This window comes from Electrophorus electricus, chromosome 1, assembly GCF_013358815.1.
Source record: "Electrophorus electricus isolate fEleEle1 chromosome 1, fEleEle1.pri, whole genome shotgun sequence".
Lineage (NCBI taxonomy): Eukaryota > Metazoa > Chordata > Actinopteri > Gymnotiformes > Gymnotidae > Electrophorus > Electrophorus electricus.
Genome location: NC_049535.1, coordinates 33,402,894 through 33,426,285, shown reverse-complemented (window position 1 = coordinate 33,426,285; position 23,392 = coordinate 33,402,894). Strand labels below are relative to the sequence as shown.

General features: G+C 42.0%; 1 protein-coding gene across 1 annotated transcript; it reads right to left on the bottom strand.

The window, feature by feature from the left end:
* Window positions 1–1,127: 1,127 nt before the first annotated feature.
* Window positions 1,128–23,050, bottom strand: LOC113580852 (transient receptor potential cation channel subfamily M member 4-like). The gene is made up of 29 exons (XM_035529061.1): window positions 22,795–23,050; window positions 20,334–20,395; window positions 19,126–19,300; window positions 18,189–18,366; window positions 16,526–16,695; window positions 16,153–16,330; window positions 15,427–15,491; window positions 15,104–15,337; window positions 14,842–14,944; window positions 14,612–14,730; window positions 14,197–14,481; window positions 13,887–13,988; window positions 13,497–13,625; window positions 13,196–13,325; window positions 12,386–12,531; window positions 8,729–8,841; window positions 8,368–8,448; window positions 8,154–8,252; window positions 7,960–8,006; window positions 7,632–7,864; window positions 7,424–7,539; window positions 7,161–7,293; window positions 6,882–7,056; window positions 6,619–6,784; window positions 6,014–6,195; window positions 3,765–3,897; window positions 2,490–2,562; window positions 1,975–2,068; window positions 1,128–1,387 (listed from the first exon to the last, which is right to left on the bottom strand). Exons 1-29 carry the CDS (start codon window positions 22,858–22,860, stop codon window positions 1,353–1,355), a joined length of 3,822 nt encoding a protein of 1,273 aa, XP_035384954.1. The 5' UTR covers window positions 22,861–23,050; the 3' UTR covers window positions 1,128–1,352.
* Between the last annotated feature and the right edge of the window lie 342 nt (window positions 23,051–23,392).

Sequence of the window (23,392 nt, the reverse complement as noted above, 5' to 3'; positions counted from 1 at the left end):
CAGCAGAGCGCAGTCTAGTGCTGACGAAGCTACCCAAACCGTCCGTCCACTGAATGAAGTCCAAAGTCGCAGTCACTGTAAAAACTTTACAACCTTCAGTGTCGAACTCAAATTACTCTTATTAATATAAGAGCTGGAGATTATGAACAGACATTAAATAAGTTATTAAATATTTTGTGCAGAACATTTTAAGGACTTGCTGAGGTTCTGTGACTACAGTATAAGTATATTCTATGAAATTCCTGATCTTTACAAAGTCAGAAAAATATTGATGGAAAATTACATTGCCCTCAGTTTAATGAAGAAAACTACGTCAGAAACTATGCCAGCAAAATGTATTAGTCTGACATCTGGGCTGAGCAATTCGGCATGTGTTCATATATCTAATTTTCTAATTCATATATCACAAATACATATAACAAAATCTGACAAAAACAAGCCTAAAACACACCACTGACACCAACACACACTGTTTGTTTAGCCATTTCTAAAAATTCTTGCATGGGAAAAGATGAAATCTTTAATGTAGACAGTGCATGGCAAACATGATGAATTTGCAAAAATGTCCTTTAGGCTCAGGGTAGCGGAGAGATCTGCGCGAGGATCTTGGACGTAGCAGGCAGTTGTGCACGGTTAGTGAACATGAGAAGCCGATCCTGATCTGGACCCCAGTCTTCCCTTGTATGGTTCCTGAGAGACCAGGAGCACACCACCCTCGGAGTCAGATGATCCTTGAGAGGGGGAGGGGTCACAGGCAAAGAGTCCAAGGAGAGTCTAAGAGCGTAATTAAAGAATGGGACAGACACAAGAGCCACCCACGGCATTGCAGAAATTATTTATATTTAGAATTTAGTACAGCCACTAGTGAAGATATGAAGCTGTTGTGAGAAAATATGTAATTATGAGAGATCATTGAACCCCCCCCCCAAAAAACCCAACCCACACATTAAAAAAAACAAACAATACAACACCAACACCATAGGTCTAGTTAACTTTAGAAGTAAAAGCTTAACACAGAATTACAAACATATCAGCACATTTTGTAAAATTACCTTTATTGGACACCGTATTTATTATTCTTAAAAAATAGTTTGAAAAAAAGTTACTTTTTTTTTTTTTTTTTTTTTTTTTAACAAGAATATGGTCTATAAATTTAGATGTGATCTTGACAGGAAAACAACCAGGAGATGATCAGACATAATGCTTATAAAAGTGAAATGGAAAGACCAGAATTGTCCCAGAATTGTGCCCCTTTTTCTCTGTTGACCAGAGCCTGGATATCAATACATGCATGTGCTTGTGGGCACGTGGATGTGGTCTGTAGTCTTTAAGATGTTCTGATCACTGCTCCCTCAGCTTGTTGAAGAGTAGGAGGTCAAGTTCACGTCTGGAACAGCAAACATAGCACCGATCAGGCCCTGGCATGGAGCAGATGCCTTTCACTGCTTTGCTAACATTTACAATTCTATTCAATTCAATTCAGTTCAGTTCAATTCAATTCAAGAGAAAAAACAATCACACATACACACTTCTTTTTTAAAGCACATGGTGAAAACAGAGCTGTGGTTTATGAGAGGCACTGCAGGATAAAAGCCCCTCCACTTGCTAGCTTCTACACCACTTGCGTTTCTGGGATAAGTGACTGTCCCAATCGTCTCCCTGAAGTCAGCAGGGAGCCAGTGGCCTGATCGTGGTCATCTTTAGACATGCAGTACTGAATATAAATCAGTACTAAGAGCTTTCATGAGGCCTGTTTCAGCAATGTGTATATATAAGGATGATCTAAAATAAGCAGAACTCTGTTAAGTCACCGAGAAACTTAAGCCTACAAGTGGTACTGCAGTAAGACGAACAGAGCAGCGCACACACACAAACACACACACACACACACACACACACACACACACACACACACACACACACACACACACACACACACACACACACACGAGAGAGAGAGAGAGAAAATGGCACCTCTGTGAGCAGGACGCGGATGAGTCGATTTAATCATGTTACTCTGTGTTAGCCCCTCCATTATCCAGCAGAGGGAGCTAGAGCAATACTCCAGCTGAAAGAGAATAAGACAGAGAGAGAGAGAAAGAATGATGCATTAAATCCAGACTGTTCAGAGGTAGACCTGAGGGACACCTGCATTTATAATATTGTAATACAGGCACTGGAATGTAACCAAAGGTGAAATGAGTAAGGGTGGTTTGTATGTGTGTGTGTGTGTGTGTGTGTGTGTGTGTGTGTGTGTGTGAGACATTGAGATGACGGAAGGTCATCAGTCTGTGCTAAACAGGAAAACGCAACAGCTGTTGCTCAGATGAGACGCTCACACAAATACATAGAGTGTGCAGTATGTTAAAACATACAAACATACTTGGGGCCATTATGTAATTCTGGAAGAAATAATGGACACACACACACACACACACCTTGTGTATACAGTGTGAAGGAACAGACAGGTCTGTGTGCAGTCCACTAACCTGGGACTCCAACACTCGTAACCTGCGGTCATGGTCTCGTATCTCAGCCATCTGCTTCAACACGTTGTCCACTCTACACACACACACACACACACACACACACACACAATGGCAACATCCAATTCAACAAGTTTCAACATTCTCCATGTCTCCTGTTCTCATACACAGAACAGGAGCTGCCGCCACAGTGTTGGTTTCTAAGGGTGTGTGGTCTCACAAGCCTCAGAGTGTACAAAACCAACTCAGCTCTTCACAGTGGAATTTCACTGATTTTCTAACATTGACATTAAACATTTAATTGACAAGCAAAGTAATGCAGTGCTTTTAAGAAAAATGATCCCTCCTAGAGAAATATATCGACTTGGATTTCCTTACAAGGCTTGTGATGGGAGACAGGAGTCCTGAAACATCAGTGTGTTATACAAACTAGCAGCGAAGCTAGAGCTTCTGAGTTCTTATACCAAAGCCTGATATCGCTAAATTGGTTGTCTAGCTACAACTGTACATTTTTTAAAAATTGTGTTCTTTGCGTACTACCTTACAACTTCCTGCATGCTCCTGTATGGGTTTCCTCTCGTTTTCTCAGAGTTCAAACCCTTGCTGTGGAGTTTCTTTTAAAAATCCCACCTCTACTGAAAACTTGCTCAGCACACCTACTGATAATGTCCCAGATCTGCACCCGAGTGCACAACTTTCCACTTCTTTTAACAGGGAACCACCTGTGAAGCTGTTGCCACTCACATTGACAGTTGATTTAGTTTACCGTTTACACTGCTGTTCAGTACAATATAGAAAACCACTCTACACTGCAAATAGTGACACTGTAGATCTGAGTAAAACAATACTTTAGACCTGATTAAAGTAATTCTGTAGATAGGATTAACTGCTCAGAGGACATCCCTATAGGTACAATTTTATTAACAACAACAACAACAACAAACGAAAACAAAAACGCTGTTGGGTGCATATCCTTGTGTACACACAAACATAAATGTTACTAAACTGGTCTGTAAGGCATCAGGCATGGTATTCAAACTAGGTGATGTAATAGCTTTGCCTCAGGTTGGACTATTGGTTCCCATCATGGACACTGACAACAATTCTGACTTGGCAACTGTCCTCCGGAATCATGCATTTTCACGAAAATCTGAATCTGAATGGCTTTATTCTCAACCAGTGCGTTATGGATACATTTTGGAAACTGTTGGAATTTGTCTTTACAAAACCTGAGAGAAGAGTAGAGTGTTATTCCAGCATTGAGGAAGGAAGACTAACTTGGTAGAGGTGCGTTTCAGCCGCTCCGTGTCGCTATCACGCAGCTTTTTGCTTCGTGTTGAGAGCAGGTTCTCTTTCTGCAAAGACTCCCATGTGTTCAACCTACTGGCCTTCATACCATGAAGCTTCAACACTGAGAGAGAGAGAGAGAGAGAGAGAGAGAGAGAGAGAGAGAGAGAGAGAGAGAGAGAGAGAGAGAGAGAAGGCAGGTAGACGGTAGAGAAAAGAGCAGTCAATGGGGAGGGAGATTAAAACCCAGAGTACATAACATAAGCACAAGGCTCACACAGTAAATGTTATTTAATTAACAGAGTTTCTGCCCCCTCTGTGTACTTGAGGGTTGTTAAACTTCCACCCTGCAGGGCCAAACCACTACACTCACCTCATCTGATTACTTTCCTCAGCTAACTGGCACGAGCAAAATCAGATGTGTGAGCTCAATTAGATCTGGGAAACACTAGTTAACAGAGAACAGCAAAGCTAACAGGAATCCCAACAACAGACCCACGATCAGTCGCATTTGGACCTCGGTAGCGTCAGAAGACTTTCATCTGCTCTTTGAATGTGGAAACCAGGACATTGCCACGAGCCAAGCTTATGCGGCATGAAAACCCGTACAATCAACGGCGACGTGACTGGTCCTCTGTTGATCTCAGAGCTGCTACAGACGTAACGATGCTTCCATTTGTCATTTACTGTTAGTTGCTCAACTAGAACTAGTTAGGCATTTTACCCTTTCAAACTGGCCTATTTAGTCAGACCCGGAGCTGTAAGAGATGTCAGTTAGTTTTAATACCTGTGAACACAAATGAGAGCTCTCACCAAATAAGCTCGATCAGCAACTTCAGTTTCAAAATTATATATTGTTTTCTGTGATTAACACATTTCTTTTTACAATCTGACTACTTTACAGCAATGCTGGCCACATAAAAAGAGAGATCGAGAGAGATAGAGGGAAAAATGCAGAGGTAAAAAACAACAAAAATGCATAAAATAAATGATATTAACATCAAAACCAGTGTAAACCATAGATGAAAATACATTAATAAAAATCAATAAAGCTAAATAAACTAATTAATTACATAATTTTACTTAAATAAATAATATCAAGCAGCCTAATGTGAGTCACAGTAATAACAGTTGGTGGAAGAATGTGAGTATAGCTGAGTAAGGTACAGTAACAGTTGGTGGAAGAATGTGAGTATAGCTGAGTAAGGTACAGTAACAGTTGGTGGAAGAATGTGAGTATAGCTGAGTAAGGTACAGTAACAGTTGGTGGAAGAATGTGAGTATAGCTGAGTAAGGTACAGTAACAGTTGGCGGAAGAATGTGAGTATAGCTGAGTAAGGTACAGTAACAGTTGGCGGAAGAATGTGAGTATAGCTGAGTAAGGTACAGTAACAGTTGATGGAAGAATGTGAGTATAGCTGAGTAAGGTACAGTAACAGTTGGCGGAAGAATGTGAGTATAGCTGAGTAAGGTACAGTAACAGTTGGTGGAAGAATGTGAGTATAGTTGAGTAAGGTACAGTAACAGTTGGTGGAAGAATGTGAGTATAGTTGAGTAAGGTACAGTAACAGTTGATGGAAGAATGTGAGTATAGCTGAGTAAGGTACAGTAACAGTCTAGACAGCAGTCCCTTACTTTCTTCACAAAGAGACTGAAGACTCATCTATTTGTGGAGCATGAAAATGACCACTAACTCTGCACCTACGGACATTTTGAACACTAGCACATATAGTTTGATAATGCACTTATCACTATTTGATATAGTAGTTATTTTGCATTTCTTCTTGGTATCAGTACTGATTCCTGTATTTCAACAGTATTCTAGTTCAATGGTATCTTGAACTCTAACTTGCTGTACTGGCTAGGATGTATTCTATGAGTAGATGACAACACTTTTGTAAGTCACTCTGGATAATGCCAAACATGTAAATGTACACATATTAAGCAGTGTAATTTACTAACAAGTAGGTCACAGTTCTACTCAATGGACTCAAAAAAAATGTTTTATCTGGTTAAGGCATTGTGGACAACACAATCTGGCTGGCTAGCAGGCTTCATTGACTGCCAATGAGTGCTAATGGTATGGGGAATCATTTACATGACATAGCTGTCCGTTTATATTTATTCTCATATTTCTCCAGAATAAATATATTTTTTAAATGTAATAAAGCGTTTAAATCCTAAAAGTGGGTCATTAGCTGGTCCTAAAAAAAGCAAAAACTAAAAACTGTTATACGTACTGAAGTGTTTGATCTTGAGAGAGGGTTTTTTGAGAATGATCCTTTTGATGAAGAGGTGTAGGTGGGAGATGATGATGAGGGGCGGGGCCAGACAGGGTCTGGAGTGATACTCCACTATCAGGTTGTAGCGCTGGAACTTCCAGTAGACATCGCTGTTCTCCTGGACCTTATTAAACGTGTAGCTACACAAAGACCACACATACAAACCATCAATTACTAATTACTCCATGCAGAACACCAGAGTCCAGATTAAGGATCTTCAGTCCTCCTGCAAAGCTAACGTTACCTTTCTGAAGAATATCTTTTAATACCAACCCCACAAAACTAAATACCCTCTACACACCATCAGATACTAAATATCTATCTTTTACATACTTTTGGATAGTAAGAACTCCACATGTTTCATTAGTTACTAGTCTATACTTCAAATACCAGGTATTCAACAGTCACCTCTACTAAACTACAGTGACAGTGTTCAGACGTGCAGTCCTGTGCTAATGGAACCCCACGCGTCAGTGCATTTTAATATTAAACTATAAAAATTCTAAATGTAAAAATAATTTTAAAAGGGAAATTTCAATGAAAATTAAACAGAGCACTAATACCTAAACATGGCAATGAGCAGGTTGAGTAAAAGCACGTTGGTGACGAGGAGGTATATGGACAACAGTATGAGGACAAGCCAGTTAGCTTCAGACTGTGGACACGGTTCCGCCCCCTGCTGGATAAGGCTGACATTGTTTGTACATGTTTTCTCTCCTCGCTTTAGAACTGGAAAGATGGTAAGTAAAAAAAGTGTATTTTGTTTTCTTGTTTTGATCATCTCACTTAAGCTCACACTCACTCACCCACCCACTGACCGACTTACCATCTAATTCGTCCAGTGGTATTTGTCCATAGATATGCAGATATGGCCTGTAGAAGACTCTACGAAAGACCCAATAAGGTCTAGGGTCATAAGAGTATAACAACGCCTGATTGGCTACCCCATAAGCCATTAGCCAGACTCCCAGGAAGAACAAAAAGAAGAACACATCTTTCACCTAGGGGGAAAATAATGGATACCTCCTTGAGATGAGGGAATCCATGTGTGTCTATGAAATGTTTCATCCATGGTGACCCAAAGGCATCTTGGTCCATTACTTACCATTTTGCCAACAATGATGATTTTGGGTCCAAGCTGCTTATGCACAGCAAATATGTGAATTAGACGAAGAGCAAAGACCATGTAGTCCACACACAGCACTGGACGCCCAAACTCATAGGACCCAGGGAACATCCTGCAACACACACACACACACACACACACACACACACACACACACACACACACACACACTGGTGTATGACAGGTATAGATATTTCTGTCCCATTTTCAGAACAACACCAAACACACACACACACACGCACCTGCAGATGAGCCCAAGACAGAATAGTATGATGGCTGTAAGGTCACACTTGTTCCACCAGTCTGAGATGTATAACTTCATACTCTGAGAGAAACTTGTACCACCTACATTATAAGACTTTGAAAGAGACATAAGCCATTGTGTGTATGTGTACACGTGCACACACATGTGTGTATGTACATCATATCTGTGTGTATGTGGTTCTGTACCTGTCGAATCTCCTCACAGACCAGAGTAAACACCCAGAAGTACAAAACATACTCTATGGGGGCGGGGCCATTTGGAGGTGGAGGCTTGAATTCAACCAGTAGTGTGTAAGCAAACAGGAAGAGGAAGAGGAAGTACATGAGCACATTGCCTAGAAATGAAGTAACTGGGGCAAACCAGAACTGCTGCCATCGATGGAATATGAAAGGATATTTTGGAATAGCATGATCCGATTCTGTAACAGAACCAAAATACATTATGCCAAAAAATACAATTATCCTCAATACTTCCACATTCAAAGTCACAAATAAATTCACTCCTCATTTCTACCTGTGGGATCTCCTTTTAGAATAGCACAGTCTTCAACATCCTCATCACTGAAAAATATTAATCAATTAATTAATTAATTAAACAATTAATTAACAAAGTAGGGGATTACACACATTTCTATTAACAGGATGAAATAATAAATAAATGAAAAATATTGACTAAAGGTGTGTATAACTTTAGGAGACACTAATTACACGTGTGAGACATCAGCAAGAGGAATGGCCGCAGTGTCTGCTTCTTTGTCGCCCACATTTTCAGAAGGAGAAGCATGTTGAGATGCACCGTTTTCCTCCCTAACAGAACCAGAGAGACTGAGTCAATCAGGAACAAATCGAAGTCAGATTTTCTGTATGGTGGAAGTGTTGGTGAAACCATCTGAATGTGACTGTCCATGGTTCTGTTAGTTACATGGCATGGGTAATGTCATCCATATTGAAGGTTCCCATGTTTGGTGCTTGCAGGCTGTCTGTGTGTCTGCTGTGATTTTCCCTAAAAATGACACAAGCACAGAAAAGAAGAAGTTTACAGTCCCCACTTCTGTAATTTTTTTCACACCCAGTTGGTATTCCAGCTGAGAGTAGGAGAAACGCATGCCTTTTGATTTGTGGTTTTACTCTACAGCATTTCAAATCTAACAGAACCCAAATGATCCCACAGAACACCAGCTCAGAGAAAGCTTGAACAGACACTGACCTGCAGAGGACTGAAGAGTTTAGGACAGGGTGGGAAAGGAGAGGAGAGCACAGAAGAGAAGGAGAAGGTTCCCAACCTGAAGGTGATGAGGTTGGTGTAGATGAGGGGAGGTAGGAAGAAGGACATGACCAGCCTCCACACCTCCGTCCTGCTGCTCATGTCTCCCCACCAGATCCGAGACAGCAGATTCTGTCCCCCAAAAGAAAACAACAACAACAACAAACTCAGAGAGAAACAACACCTCTGGGAACAACACACTGAGATATTATCACAGTGTTTGAAATTAATGAATGCCTGAACACCCGCGGCTAGTAAAACGTGAAGTTTGGACAGCAGCAATAAAAATCTCTTGCCCGGTCAGGCCAGTTCATTTTACATTTTAGATTTTTGTCATTTAGCAAGTGCTCTTAACCAGAGGGACTCACAGAAGTGCTTTGTCATTTACACTTAGAATGTATCCCAGCCAGTACAGTAGGTTAGAGTTCAAGATACCATTGAACTAGAATACTGTTGAAATACAAGGATCAATACTGATACCTATAAGTGCAAAACGTATCTCAGACAATAATAAGTGCAATAACAAAAAATAGCAAAGTATACATGCTAGAGTTTTGGTTACTTAATAGGTGCAGGATCAATGGTCATTCTTAATAGTCCACAAATAGATAAGTCTTCAGTCTGCATTTGAAGACTACAAGGAACTCTGCTGTCTGGCCAGCCAGTGGAAGTTTGTTCCACTCTCTGGGAGCCAGAACACAGAATAGTTTTGATGCTTGTTTTCCATGAGAACTGAAGCATGGTGTTTCAAGCTGAACTGTATTTGAGGTTCAAAGCACTTGATGTATGGATCAGGGTTTGACCACTGACATCATATATGGAGGGATTGGTCCATTTTTGGCTTTGTAGGCCAGCATCAAGATTTTAAATCTGATGCGAGCAGCCAATGAAGGGAATGGTGGAGAGGAGTGACATGTGAACTTTGAAGACCAGTTGTGCTGCTACATTCTGGACAAGTTGTAGAGGTCTAATGGCTCATAGAGGAAGAGCATCTTGTAATGAGATACATTAGTCTATATTTGAGATTACAAGAGTCTGCACAAGCACCTGAGCAGCTTCCTGGGAGAGAAAGAGCCAAATCCTTCATATGTTACAATGATGAAATCTGCAGGACCGGGTCAGATTTGAAATATGAATTGAGAACAACAACAACAACAACAACAACAACTGGTTGTCCAAAGATATCCCCAAGCTACGAGCAGCTTCAGATGGTGATACCAGGGAGTTCTTGAAGGAAACTGTGAGGTCATGGTAAGGGTTGGGTTTCTGGGATGTACAAAGCTTGGTTTTACTGGGGTAGAGCTTCAAGTGTTGGGTTGTCATTCATGACATAATGTCAATCAAGCATGCTGAGATATGCCTGGAAACCTGCTTGTCAGATTATGGGAAAGAAAGAATTAATTGGGTGTCGTCAATATAGCAGTGGTAGGAGAAGCCATGCGAACCTATAATACTGTAGAGCATTACTGAATGAGGAAAAGAGATAATTGCTTGTAAACTGCTCATCCAAGAACTTTTGACAGGAAAGAGCGAAGTGAAACAGTTCTGTAATTGGTTATGTTGGAGCTGTCAAAAGTGGCCTTTTATAGGATTTGTACCATCCTGGTGAATTTAAACGCAGTTGGTACATGTCCAGAGGATGAGGAGTTGTTGATGATGACAGAGATAAAAGGAAGCGGATCTCTTGAGATTGTCTGTAACAGAATGGAAGGAATGGGATCCAGCAGACATGTAGTCTGATTGCTGGAAGTCAGGAGTTGAAGGTTTTTGTCTGATAAGGGGAGAAAAAGAAGCAAAAGTGCTGGATGTAGGAGAAGGAACACTGGCTGGAAGAGTGGGGACAGAGGAAAAGGATTGGTGGATTGCTGCAACCTTCTGCTCCAAAATGGTGATGAAATCCTCCGAAGTAAGATATGAGCGAGAATGGGGAGGTGGAAGGTTAAGTAGAGAATAAAAAATAGTGAAGAGCTTGCATGGATCAGATGCTGATGATTCAAATTTCCCTCTATAGAAGGATGACTTTGCAGAGGTTATTTCCAGTGAAAACTTGAAAAAGAGAGACAGGTATGAGCCGAGGTCTGAATCAAGGTGAGTTTTCCTCCACTACCTCTCGGCAGTCCTTAGTTTTCTCCTATGGCAATGCAGCGCTTCTGTTAGCCAGGGAGATATTGCAGTTCTAGAGGAGAGAGGGCACAGAAGATTCATTGATGAAGAGAGTGTAAAAAAGAAAGCCATTAGCAACTGTAGGGAGAGAGAAGAAAAAGAATCAGGGTGAGGAAGGGTGGATAATATAGGAGAAGTAAGGAAAGAGGGAGTGAGGGAGCACAGATTGTGAGGAAAGGAGAACATGTGAGGAAGATATGGATGGAAAAAGAAGGGCAGGAGAGAGAGAAGGATAGAAAGTGATGGTCTGAGATGTAGGGAGGGGTGACTGCGATGTCCGATGCTGTGGTGGTTCGGGTTAACACTGGCCGCTCTGTGAGGCAGAGGAGACTGGTTGAGGATGAGGATGAGGTCAATGTTTTTTTTTTTGGATAAACGTGTCAGCTAAATGCCGTGATTGAGTGGGGTTTCCTTCAATGGAGAATTGTATCAAGAGTATATCAAGCTCATCAATTAAGTTACCTAGGGAACCTGTAGGGTGGTAGATAACGATGATGTGAAGTTTGGTGGGGAAAGATACTGTAATAGTGTGACATTAAAAAGAAGAGACTGAAGGACAGCAGGGTGAAATTCCACTTTCGAGAAAACAGTAAACCTGTGCCATGACCCCTGCCAAGATGCCTTGGAGAATGTGTGAATGAAAAGGAAGAGAACAGGGCAGCTGGAGTCGCTGAGTTCTCAAGGACTATCCAGGTCTCTGTTTCAGCCAGGAAGTGTAGTGAGTGGAGGGATGCTAGGGCTGAAATGAAGTCAGCCTTCTGGACAGCAGATTGGCAATTCCAAAACCCTCCTGCCATGGTCCTTGGGAGTAAGTGAGGTTGCGGTATCTACAACCTCTAGGAGGTCTAGGAGATCTGTGAGATATGTAGCCAGGAAATTGCAAGACACATTTCAGGTTGAAAATGTTTAGGTTTGTGGATTTATGTAATGAAAGTTTGTGAACATGTCTACTCCTGTAATGGAGTCAACCTAATTTATTTAACTATTCAGTGAGTGCTGTGTCCACACCCCAATTTACACTTAGGGGCCAAGGGGAAACTTAACCAACCAGAGGATATTCCAAGAGAAAAACCAAACCACAAAAAAAATCATGTTGGTGTGTGTGTGTTGAGGGGGGGGGGGGGTCGGGGCACAATGTGTTAACAATATAACTAACGCCAAATTCATTTCACTTCAAAAAAACGGTCTTGTCCATTCACATAGCCAGTCAAAACAAACCAATGACATAATCTGTTGTCAAACAACATCAGAGTGAGGTGTGCAGGAAAATGATGAAGCGCAAGCATGAAGGAAAGCGAGACAACAGTTTCATTAACTCATGGGTCCATTTTGATCCCCTCTCTGCCTGAGATGTTCACTGTTGAACTCATGTGAATGAGCACAGGGCGGGGCCACAAGCACAAGGCGGTGCCATGAGCATAGGGTGGAGCTTGGGGCATAGGGCGGAGCTTGGGGCATAGGGCGGAGCTTGGGGCATAGGGCGGAGCTTGGGGCATAGGGCGGAGCTGCAGACCTGCACACCATCTTGGCTGAAGAAGTAGCGGGCATCAGCCGCCACAGCCATCTGCAGACAGGTGACTCCGCCCCACCTTTGGGAGGTCCTTATGAGGAGAGTGAAGGCACTTTCCTCGCTGCTCTGGTAACAGGCAGAAAACACATCTGTGGAGACAAAGGTGGTTCACTCACACTGGTTTCATAATAAAAAACCCTACTGATAATAACAAGTAGCAGAATGAGTAGCAGCAGTAAAACCTGTCATAGGTACAGGGTGACAAATCTGGAGGTACATGGATAAACAAATGTCCACATGATTATGCACATCTGTGTAGAATGTGGGGTTAGCAAATCCACAAACTTTAACTCACCAAGTTACTCTGCAAAAAAAGTATCTCAGGTACATTAAAGCTACATTAAAGCTATATTAAAGCTATCCTTCAGAGAAACATAACCAGCTGCACTACAGCCTACATGGTGGAAAAAACCTTAACTGCATTTAAGATATATCCATGATTGAGATCAACTCCTGCTAATTACAAATCAGCAATCAAAATAGGCTGCCAGCCAAACAATTTGGTCTCATTAACCATATGGTCTCGTTAACTATTTGGTCCCATTAACAGGCAGGAAGCCCCTGGAGTCATTTCCAACAAACCAATAAAAAGGAACTTGGATTAACAATCATTGTATGTTAAGAAATTAAATGAGATGTAACCTTTACCAATTCCATTGCCCAGCTCAGCCATTGTAAATCCATACAAGCCACTATCCCCACTGTCTGCAGTGCCATCACCAGCCAAGTGCTGTGTGGCCCAGACTCACTCACCATGGGCCAGATTCTCAAACGTCTGTGCCAAATCCTTCATGGATTGCTTCGTCTCTGCCTCATCCTCCAGCTTGGAAAGCTCTCTCAGAATCTTACATGCACCCAGAGCACTCAACACAGACTCTTCTGCCTGAGAGAGAGAGGAAGAGGAGTTAAGGACAGACAGACAATATGAGAAAGGCAGAGAGAACAACTAAGAGGAAAGGACAGATGGAGGAAAACTACATCTCGAAAGAACATCCAACAGCCTGAGCACATATTGAGAGATGAGGCAAAAATGAAGGGAGAGAGGAAACATTACCATCTCCCAGAAGAAAATGGCCATCTCACTGCGATTCTGCAGAACAGCCCAGATAAAGAGGGAGGTCCAGGGGTAGGTGCACTTCTGGTAGCGATATGCACATTCACCTTGCAGGAGCTTGGTCACGTGCTGGCAGCGACAGGTAACACAGTCAACATATGCAACTGAGTAAAGGCAACTTCTCCAAACCCTGTCCACGCAGACCCTGAGACAGGACGTGTCCATCTGGAGTCCTCAGATGTAACAACTAAAATGGACCGTGTGTGAAACCCTGAGGACTAGGTTGGTTTCACCAATAACAGCCCTTCCGTGTTGTTTTGGTCAGTGTTCTAAATCTCTATTACTTTTTAAATGAGTAGATGAGAGGTGATGTTATGGGGAGAACAGTACCCGCGTAGCTTTCCTTGAACTTGCTCCTGGCTCTAGTCCCAGGACTGTATAATAAAAAGGCTGACATACACCTCCGAAAATGTCCCCTAACAACCGCGAAACCTAGAACACAGATAACACAATGCATATCCACCAAAGAAAACATCTCCAAAAAGGCACACACACACACACACACACACACACACACACACACACACACACACACACACACATCTACACCCCCCCCACAACCACGTACACCCACACCCCCACACATCCACACCCTCCATCTCTACCCACACGTGAGCCACACCTCCTCCCCTGCTCTCACCTCAAACAGGCTGACTCCATGGCCACTAGAAGGCCCCAGTAGGGGTATGCTGGACTTGCTCCCAGGCGACTGGGTGGGGTGTGAGGTGGAGGGACTTTTCCTTTCGCTCAGGTACGTCTGCAGCTGCGTGTACACCAAGGTGTCCGGCAGCGACTGGTACAGACTCTCCAAACGCTCAAACGTCAGGTAGTCCAGGACGTTCAGGCCATTTTCTGTGAAGATGCGAACAAACTGGGGCTTGTTGTTCACCAGAGCATCTGTCATGGACTCCTCCAGATCATCATACTGCCACAGAGAGAAAGAATGAGAGAGTGAATATAGGGAGAGTACTTGTAGACATGTGCTTCACAGAGGTATTCACTTAGGTCTACTGCAGTAAGTGCATGCTAGCTAAATTACTTGTAATTACTCTAACCTTCCACTGGATGTCGCCATTGAAGAGCTCGCTTTTGGCAATGTCCACTCTGTTCCAGGCTACAGCCAACTTCAATTCCTCAGTGTATTCCCTGGTGCTACTGCTTACCTGTTTACAGGCTGTGCATGTGCACACCCAAACACAAACACACAATTCAAAAATAACACAAATCATACACAGGTAAACCTGCACACTTCTTGCAACACAAAAGCCGGTATCTATGAGCTTACCTCTCACCAGAGCTTTTAGAACGACATTGTCAAAATCATCGGAGCCATCCTGATCACCATGAAATACAGTGATTAAGGCTCTATTCTGATAGATGCTCAGAGCCTAGAAACAGAGAGAGAAAAAGATTTAGAGGCATGATTTGGCCAAGCTCAGTCTGCTGGCTAGTCCTCCAAGAACACACACACACGCACACACACACACACGCACACACACACACACACACACACACACCAACACAAGCACACTCCCTACTCCTCTCACCTGGTCCACTAGCTCCTCAACTGTTTTCTCAAAGGGGAAGTGTCTCTTGATCATCTCTCGCACTCTGTCTCCAAGCTCAGCTTTAGAGCTCTCTCTAGTGTTAGAGCCCTCCCCATGCACAGGGGGCGATGTAGAGTTCAGGTCACTCAGGAGCTCTGTGATCAGATCAGCTGCTGGACCTGACCCATCCATCACCAACCATGGTGTCACTTTCTTCAGGGAAGCATCCATTCTCTGAAGATGGAAAGTGAGAGAGACATGGCCCAGTTGTGTATTGTAGTTAACTTCAATAGAGGTCCATAGAAACAGAACTTCCAACATACCTTCAACACTGAAGCCTCCCCGGAAACCAGCAAACACATCACAGGGATCTCAATGTTACCACTGCCTGTATGTGTGTGTGTGTGTGTGTGTATCAGCAGCGAGAAAGGACAAACAGACTAGTTATTGCTGCATGCCAGTTATATAGTTCACAGAACACAATACTTCACTTATATTATTAGGTGGAAACCATGCACATCTGGATTGTAGACAAAGAAGGCACAGTAAATTCCGGTTACTTTCACCAGGGTTATTGTATCTGTAGTGAATGGAGACCCCTGGTCTGAGTTTTTCTGATTCCCAGAACATGATGCCATAGGATTACGTGAGCCTGGCCGAGGCATTAGAGGGGAGAGATCAGACCCAGGCAGCTATGAGAGGTGGGGGGGCTCAAATCAAAGGATTAAAAGAAGTCAAATCCACAGGGACATCTTTTGCTTTTGTTTGGTAACATGGTTAGGACCCTGCACCTCTGAGACTAAATCTGTAAGACTGTTAAGTATTTCAACAGTAATGTCAAATTATTCTGAAACATGGTGTGTGATGTTACTTTTAACATTAACATTGTTTAGCCATTTACGTATATTTTAGAATACTGAGCTTCACGAGAGGATAAAGGTAATAGGCGCTTAATAACTCTGCACAGTAAACTTGGTAAAACTACAGATATCAATTCCTGTTTCTTTTCAGGTTTCCATTATTTTTAAAGTGCTGTTTCTCTCCCTCACCCCATATTCCAGTTCGCTGATGGGAAATGTAGTCCTCCAGGTTAGTTAAGAAGCACATCTCACCACCTCGACGGTTTACGCTACCATCATCCACCAGGAGGAAGCCCTGGTAGTTTTTATCCAAGTAGAGGGAGTCCTGTGATGTGTTCTGAACATAATATCTCGCTGGGAAACTACCCTGCAAAAGAAAAGATGGATCCCATCTCTTAGAATGTAGACATGGATGCTCAGTGACGTCTACATGGAATGTAAGCACATACAGTTAGAAATATATGTTTGTGAACCTTCAGCTAAGTCATAGTAATCAATAAAATCTTATTTAAAACTTAATGAAGGGCATGAATGAACTTGGCTGAAGTGGGCCAGTTCTCACCTTTGGGTTGACGAGCTGTTGCCGATTGCAAACCAGCCCCCAGGGGGCGACACCCAAGGCCACGACTTTGGAGTGGGAAGGGGAGGAGGCAGCAGCTCTGTGGTGCCTCACTGCCTCACCCACACAGCGACCTACGCCCTCGCTCAGCCCACTGGTCATGATCCAGGCCCCTGATGCACGCACACACACGCACACACACACACACATTAGTGTAAAGGCCCAAAGCACACAGACATCACTAGTGCTCACTCACTGAACAAAAGAAGCATGAGCAGAGTAATCATGTAGGTACACTGAGAAGAGGATGCTGGATGAGGCAGAATCCTCACAGCGTGCAGGTAAACATTAGTACATTAGTTCCACACACAAATATACCTGTATGCTTATATAAAATTGGCAAAATGATAAATGATCAGAGATTTGAACATTCTCTGGAGTAGATTGATATCTATTTATCTATTAAAATATTTGAATTCTTGGCTGCTCATTTCCACCAAAAAATAGTAAAACTTTTAAAATCTCTATTACTTTTTAAATGACTAGATGAGAAATGATGTTATGGGAAGAACAATTATCAATTAACTTGCCCTCTGTTGTCATGTTTACATTGTGGAGAGGAGAAGAGCCCACAGAGAGATTAGATGATTTGATGAGACATTAATATTTACATTCAGGAAATACTCGTTCAAGAAACACAGTCAAAAGGTAAAACGAAAGTTTCATTCTGGATGGAGCTCATTACACACAGCCAAATCCTCTCATGTTCGGACTATATACACACCTGCCACGGTACACAACCATGACCAAAACCACTGTATACACACACACACACCTGCCACGGTACACAACCATGACCAAAACCACTGTATACACACACCTGCCACGGTACACAACCATGACCAAAACCACTGTATACACACACCTGCCACGGTACACAACCATGACCAAAACCACTGTATACACACACCTGCCACGGTACACAACCATGACCAAAACCACTGTATACACACACCTGCCACGGTATACAACCATGACCAAAACCACTGTATACACACACACCTGCCACGGTATACAACCATGACCAAAACCACTGTATACACACACACCTGCCACGGTATACAACCATGACCAAAACCACTGTATACACACACACCTGCCACGGTACACAACCATGACCAAAACCACTGTATACACACACCTGCCACGGTACACAACCATGACCAAAACCACTGTATACACACACCTGCCACGGTACACAACCATGACCAAAACCACTGTATACACACACCTGCCACGGTATACAACCATGACCAAAACCACTGTATACACACACCTGCCACGGTACACAACCAATTACAAAAAATGTTGTATGCACACACCTCTCATAGTACAAAACTGACAAAAAGTGCTGTTAGCATGCATTATTGCAACTGTTAGCCTTAGCAAAACAAAAACACAAGAAGAAAATAATAATAATAATAATAGAAAAATCAACAAATTGTACTAAAGAGACACAATATCACATCATGAGCAGGCTGAACAGTCAGTCTGTTCACAGTGTAGAAAACAGTGTCAGGCACTGAAACAAATAAATGAACTGGAACAACAAAACGACACAGCACAGACATGAAGAGGAATTGACAGCGTAGAAGTCAAAGGTCACCTGTGCTCTGGGCGGCTCGCACCAGGTCCTTCCTCAGAACCTCTCGAACCCAACCTTTGACCTTTTCATGACCCCCACCCACCAGAGACAGTACCAGGTTCGGTGCCGACAGCCCCCAGTCTGAAGTCATCAGATCGAAGACGATCTTAGCTGGAGTGTCACAGGACAGGCGTATAAACTGGGGATTTAAACAAAAAGTCTAAATAAATGTGTGTGTGTGTGTGTGTGTGTGTGTATGTGTGTTATGTGAAGAGACTTCAAGATCTTGCAGGTGTTGATTTAGGGTGGTGTTTTTAAGACCAACTGAAAGGTACATAATGACACAGAAAGCTTATCATCTAACTACATCTTAGACTAAAGGTTACAAGACAAACCTAAAAGTTGGATGTCTTGTCCCCTTTCCCTCACACATGTGCACACCTACCTATTCTCTATTCATAGCAAGTGATGCAGACCTATTGAAATACACCAGAGCCAGCAACCAGCAACGGTGGACATACTAATCTAACTGAAGTTTCCATTTACATGAACATTTTTGGCATTTTGCAGACGCTCTTATCAAGAGCGACTTACAAAAGTGCTTTGTGTATCCTAAACAGTACAGTAAGTTAGAGTGCAAGATACCAATGAACTAGAATGCTGGTGAAACACACAGATCAATGCTGATGCCTAGAATTGCAAAAATACATAAGCTCTCTCTCAGACAACAATCAGTGCAATAAACAATAAGTACTAGATATTCAGGCAACAACACTCACCCATATTAAATGTATTAATAAAGTCATGAAACAATATGAACAAATTAAGCAAGATTCGACTAAATAGAGAAGGGCAAGATCGTATTAACTAAAACAGTGAAATGTATTTCACTGCCTCTTAGTACACAATATAATAACTTCTCTTATGAAGTGTGTGCGTGTGTGTGTGGGCCACGTACATGACTGTGTCTGTGACCAGCCCCGGCAAACTTAAGCTCTCCAAAGGCATCAGTGGGATACTCGGAGGTGTGCAGGGCACTGTCCCACTGACACACCATAGCAGAACTGAAATAGTCCCGTGTGGCTATGGCCCCATGGAGCTCCTGTTCAGCTCCACACTGACACGTCCCTTTACTGGAGAGATGAGAGTGAGAGAGATACAGAGGAAACAACAAACATCAACATAGAGTAGTCTATAACTAGATCACAGGTCTTAGGGTCCTATAACTGCTAAGCTTTAGAAAATAATGCCTCCTATTGGATGAAAACACTTCCATGCCTTCTTACAGTTTCAAATAAATCAGGCATGTTTAAACATCATTAGTCACAAATCTATTCAATACTTTTTTTGTTTGAGCACTTGAAAGTCAATGAGCTATCCTTTTTTTCAATGAAAGCCAGTTAAATAAGTTCATTAACTTCCCTGAATATGAACCAGCCATTTATATCAAAATAGGTCATAGTCACACCCACAAATACAGAGTTACAACTGATCAGTGAATGTAATCTATACGTAATCTCTGATGCAATGGGTTTTATCTCGTTCCACCCAACCCAAAGTGTTCAATTTTCTAAAGACACAATAAAACATGCCAAAGTCAATACATCTTCTCCTTAAATGCTACAAGCGATTCCCTGGAACTAAAGGAGAGCTCTTCACACCGGTTCACTTTACAGTTTGTTGTCATGGCCCTGCCTGGTTCTTGGAAATAGGTGCTGCTGATTTGCATGGAGGCTGTTTTGGGTTGAGGTCAGCGACTGGAAGGTCCGGCTGCGGGTGATGTGCTCTGATGGCACGTTCTTCCAGCATTAGAGCTGTTTTTTCTTGTTTTGTTATTGTTTCAACTTTCATTCATGTGCAGTCTCCTTTTTACATCACCCTTTCGTGAGCCAGACCAGTGTAATGATAAGGATTGCCTCACAATTGTTGTGCGGGGTTTTTGTTTTTTTTTGGAGTCTCGCCACATTTTTCACATCAGGATAATATTAGTGTAAAACTCGTATACCATCTTTAACAAGTTTTATTTTTGTTCGAACCAGTTGTGGAAAATTCCATAGAAGACAACACAAGAGTCGTAACATAAATCAACATTCACTGTGATTACAGTTCCTGCTGGAAGCTCAGAGCTCAGTCAGACGGCCTGTTCCACAGCCAGAGCTGCAATACCTGCTTGCATCTTCCACAAACGTAGTGCACACCCTCTTCTTTATTCCCCGTGATAGTCGACTCTGGAACACAACAAGCGGGTAACATTAGAGGACATCATCCCCACTGCTACTGGTACCAGTGTGTGATGCATTTTATAAGTGACAGAAACAATAATGACTTAGATAGTTTAGGCAGACTGGTTATTTCTACCATATACACTAAGCACTATGAATTAAATAATTCAGAAGTCCAGAATATCACATTTTATTGCATTTTTATGTATAAGGGTGGACCTCTAATGCTTTGTGATCAGATGCTTCATTTTAGTTAACCACAACTATTAGAGACATCCATAAGATAATTAAACAAAAATAAATGTTACAACTGGTGGAAAATTCTTGGTGCTCAATATCCATGCTGTATATGAAACATCGCCAGTCTGGTTAGTGCCTACCTATGAAGTTAGTCTGAAGCAAAAAACAAAAAACTAACAAACAAAAAAACTCTACCACAAACATTTTATAGCCGTCAATGAAAGAAGGTCTTTAGAGAGCACAGAAGCTCTTTAAATTACACAGCAATAAATGATAGTAAAAGTAGTCTAGGACAAGGCCAACAGTGAGCAAACAGCCAGGTTAATGTCACGGTAGGCCGGTCTGCCAGCAGGAAGGACATGCCCACTCGCAGTAGGGATCACTCCACATCCCAGCCCCGCTCCGCTCCCAGTCCCTGGAGTACTGATTGTGGGCACCTGACATTGCTAATTGTGTGACTGTTTAAACCCACAGGTACACGAAGACAAGCGCTGCACCTTAGCGGACTATCCCTCAGCATCGCTGCGCTGCCTTCGAACCAAGGATGACCTTTTGTTTTTGCTTAGTTAGTGCTTCCATTTCACTATTATCTATGGATAATAAAGAGCACTTCTCCACAACCCTGCCTGTGCAACCCCAGCAGTGCTGTTTATATTCCGTTTTGAAATGCCAAATGGAGAAAGAAGTGGTGTAACGTAGAAATATTTAGATTCCATATTTATTTCCCCGAAGGGTTTCTGACAGTACTGTGCTCTTTTTTGAGCTTGTATAACTGAAGGTTGTGTGCAGTTTAAAAGAAAGTACTTCTCATGTTCCTGTTAATTAACTGTCAGGCCCTTAAGAGTTTAAAAATAGTAATACATACCTTGAAGCTTTGAACAAGCTTCTAGTTAGTTTAGAATTTATGTGGTTACATAAAGCAAATTACTGCAGCCAGAAGGAAGTAATGCAGTCAAACTATCTGGAAAAAGCAGTGGTACCAGTGAATATTTCCATCTACCCGCATGAGAGAGACAGAGCATAATTTTGCAAACATAATTAAACTTTGAATATAGCTACCAGCAACCAGATCCGCAACCAGAGTGTTATTTTTATGTAAAGTATTATATAAACGCTTAAAATAAGAAAGAACTATATTGGAGCAGAGTCTCTCCAGGCCAGGATTTAAGTAACTACGTCATATCCAGGTGACACTGGTGACAGGTTCGTATTGAGGCCGAACACTACATACAGTACACATGCTCTGACTGAACATCTGCGCACTACAGTGCATTTGTATAGTACATTTAATAACCAACAAGTCCTGTAATAATCGTGTACTAGCAATTCAGTGTCATACAAATTCATACAAACCAAACAAATAGGTAAAAATGATAGATCGGCTTAGAATGTGAACTTTTCTTTGACCAATTAATTACAAAAAGAGTAACTTAGCAACAAGAGTAGCCCATCACGTTAGAATATTTATAATCGATGGTAGCAAAATCTTCCATTCAACCATTTTTGTGATGACCGAAACTTGATGAATTAATTCATCAAGTTTCGGTCAGCTCAGAAATAGCATAAAGTCCTATTAATTATTAAAAGTATATGAAAACCGTGCCTACACAATCCTAGTGTTGTCTGCCTTCAGTGGCAGGCTCGTGTATTCTAAACGCCGCTCAGACGATCGTGACATCAGTTATGTCATGGTATGTATGCAAGTCAGTACCTGCAACCTAGTCGCTATTCATTTAGCCACACAAAGAAAGGGTCAGATATTTGTCTATGGCATCAGCATAGCTGTGCTTCAATCCAACCCAACTTCAGGAAATAAATTCTGATCAGAAACTTAGTCAGACTAGTTCATGAAGTCATGAACCTTCTGGCTGTTTGCATATAATTTGTTTCTTCTTTCATCATCTGCGATGTTACTGCGGTCTTATTCATTGCCACACTGAAATGAGATATTTTCCCCTATACAAGGAATCAAAACAAATATTAAATAAATTAGTTTTTTTTAAATTATCACTGAATCATCAAATATTTAAATAAATATTAGTTTAATTAAAAAAACAAACATATTTTGCAAGTTAGTTTACAAAGAGCACATGCTTAAGACTGCGAGGAAACAAAAGCAATGGCGACCCGTAGTTTCTCGCGCAGGGGTGATGAGGTAAACCAACCTGACTGTTTTCGGTTTTTCTAGACTCGTCTCCGACCGCATCACTTTCTTTCTCCAGTTGTGGCATGACGGCCTCTTCGGTGTACCTCCTATGTTTCTAAGTATCGTTTCGCTCCCAGTTGGTTCCTGTGGGGTATTCAGGATGACTTTAACTTCTTTGACAGCCACCTACCTACACAAGGAGTGGTTTCAAAACCTTGGGGCTAAAGTCCACATCTTTGCCCCACCCACACACCACCACTGACATTTACCCTTCTATCGCATTCCTCCGTGAAAATCCGTGTGTCCCACAATCCCGAATACTGTACGTTATATTTTCCGGCCACGCCCAACACAGGTGTAGGGGGTTGGTCTAGAGAAGGTAGATTATAGTATCCTCTAGTACCAACTTTGTTAACGCTTACCTTGTACATACACTCAGTAGCCACTGTATTAGGTTTTACAGGTGCATTTATAGGTGTCCAGTCACCCTGTAGTCCATTTAGAGAATTGAGCATTAATGATATTTAATGAAGTACACATTTTTTGGAGGGCAAAATCAAATTCTTTGGATTTTTTAAATGCAAAAATGAAAAATAGGAAACATTATTGTCATTATT

Coding starts and splice junctions, on each gene's coding strand:
- LOC113580852 (XM_035529061.1), bottom strand. CDS start 22,860: ATGCCACAACTGGAGAAAGAAAGTGATGCGGTCGGAGACGAGTCTAGA. Junction 3,898..6,013: donor TCTCAAGATCAAACACTTCA/GTACGTATAACA, acceptor TCTCTCTCTCAG/TGTTGAAGCTTCATGGTATG. Junction 1,388..1,974: donor TCCGCGTCCTGCTCACAGAG/GTGCCATTTTCT, acceptor TTGCTGTTCCAG/ACGTGAACTTGACCTCCTAC.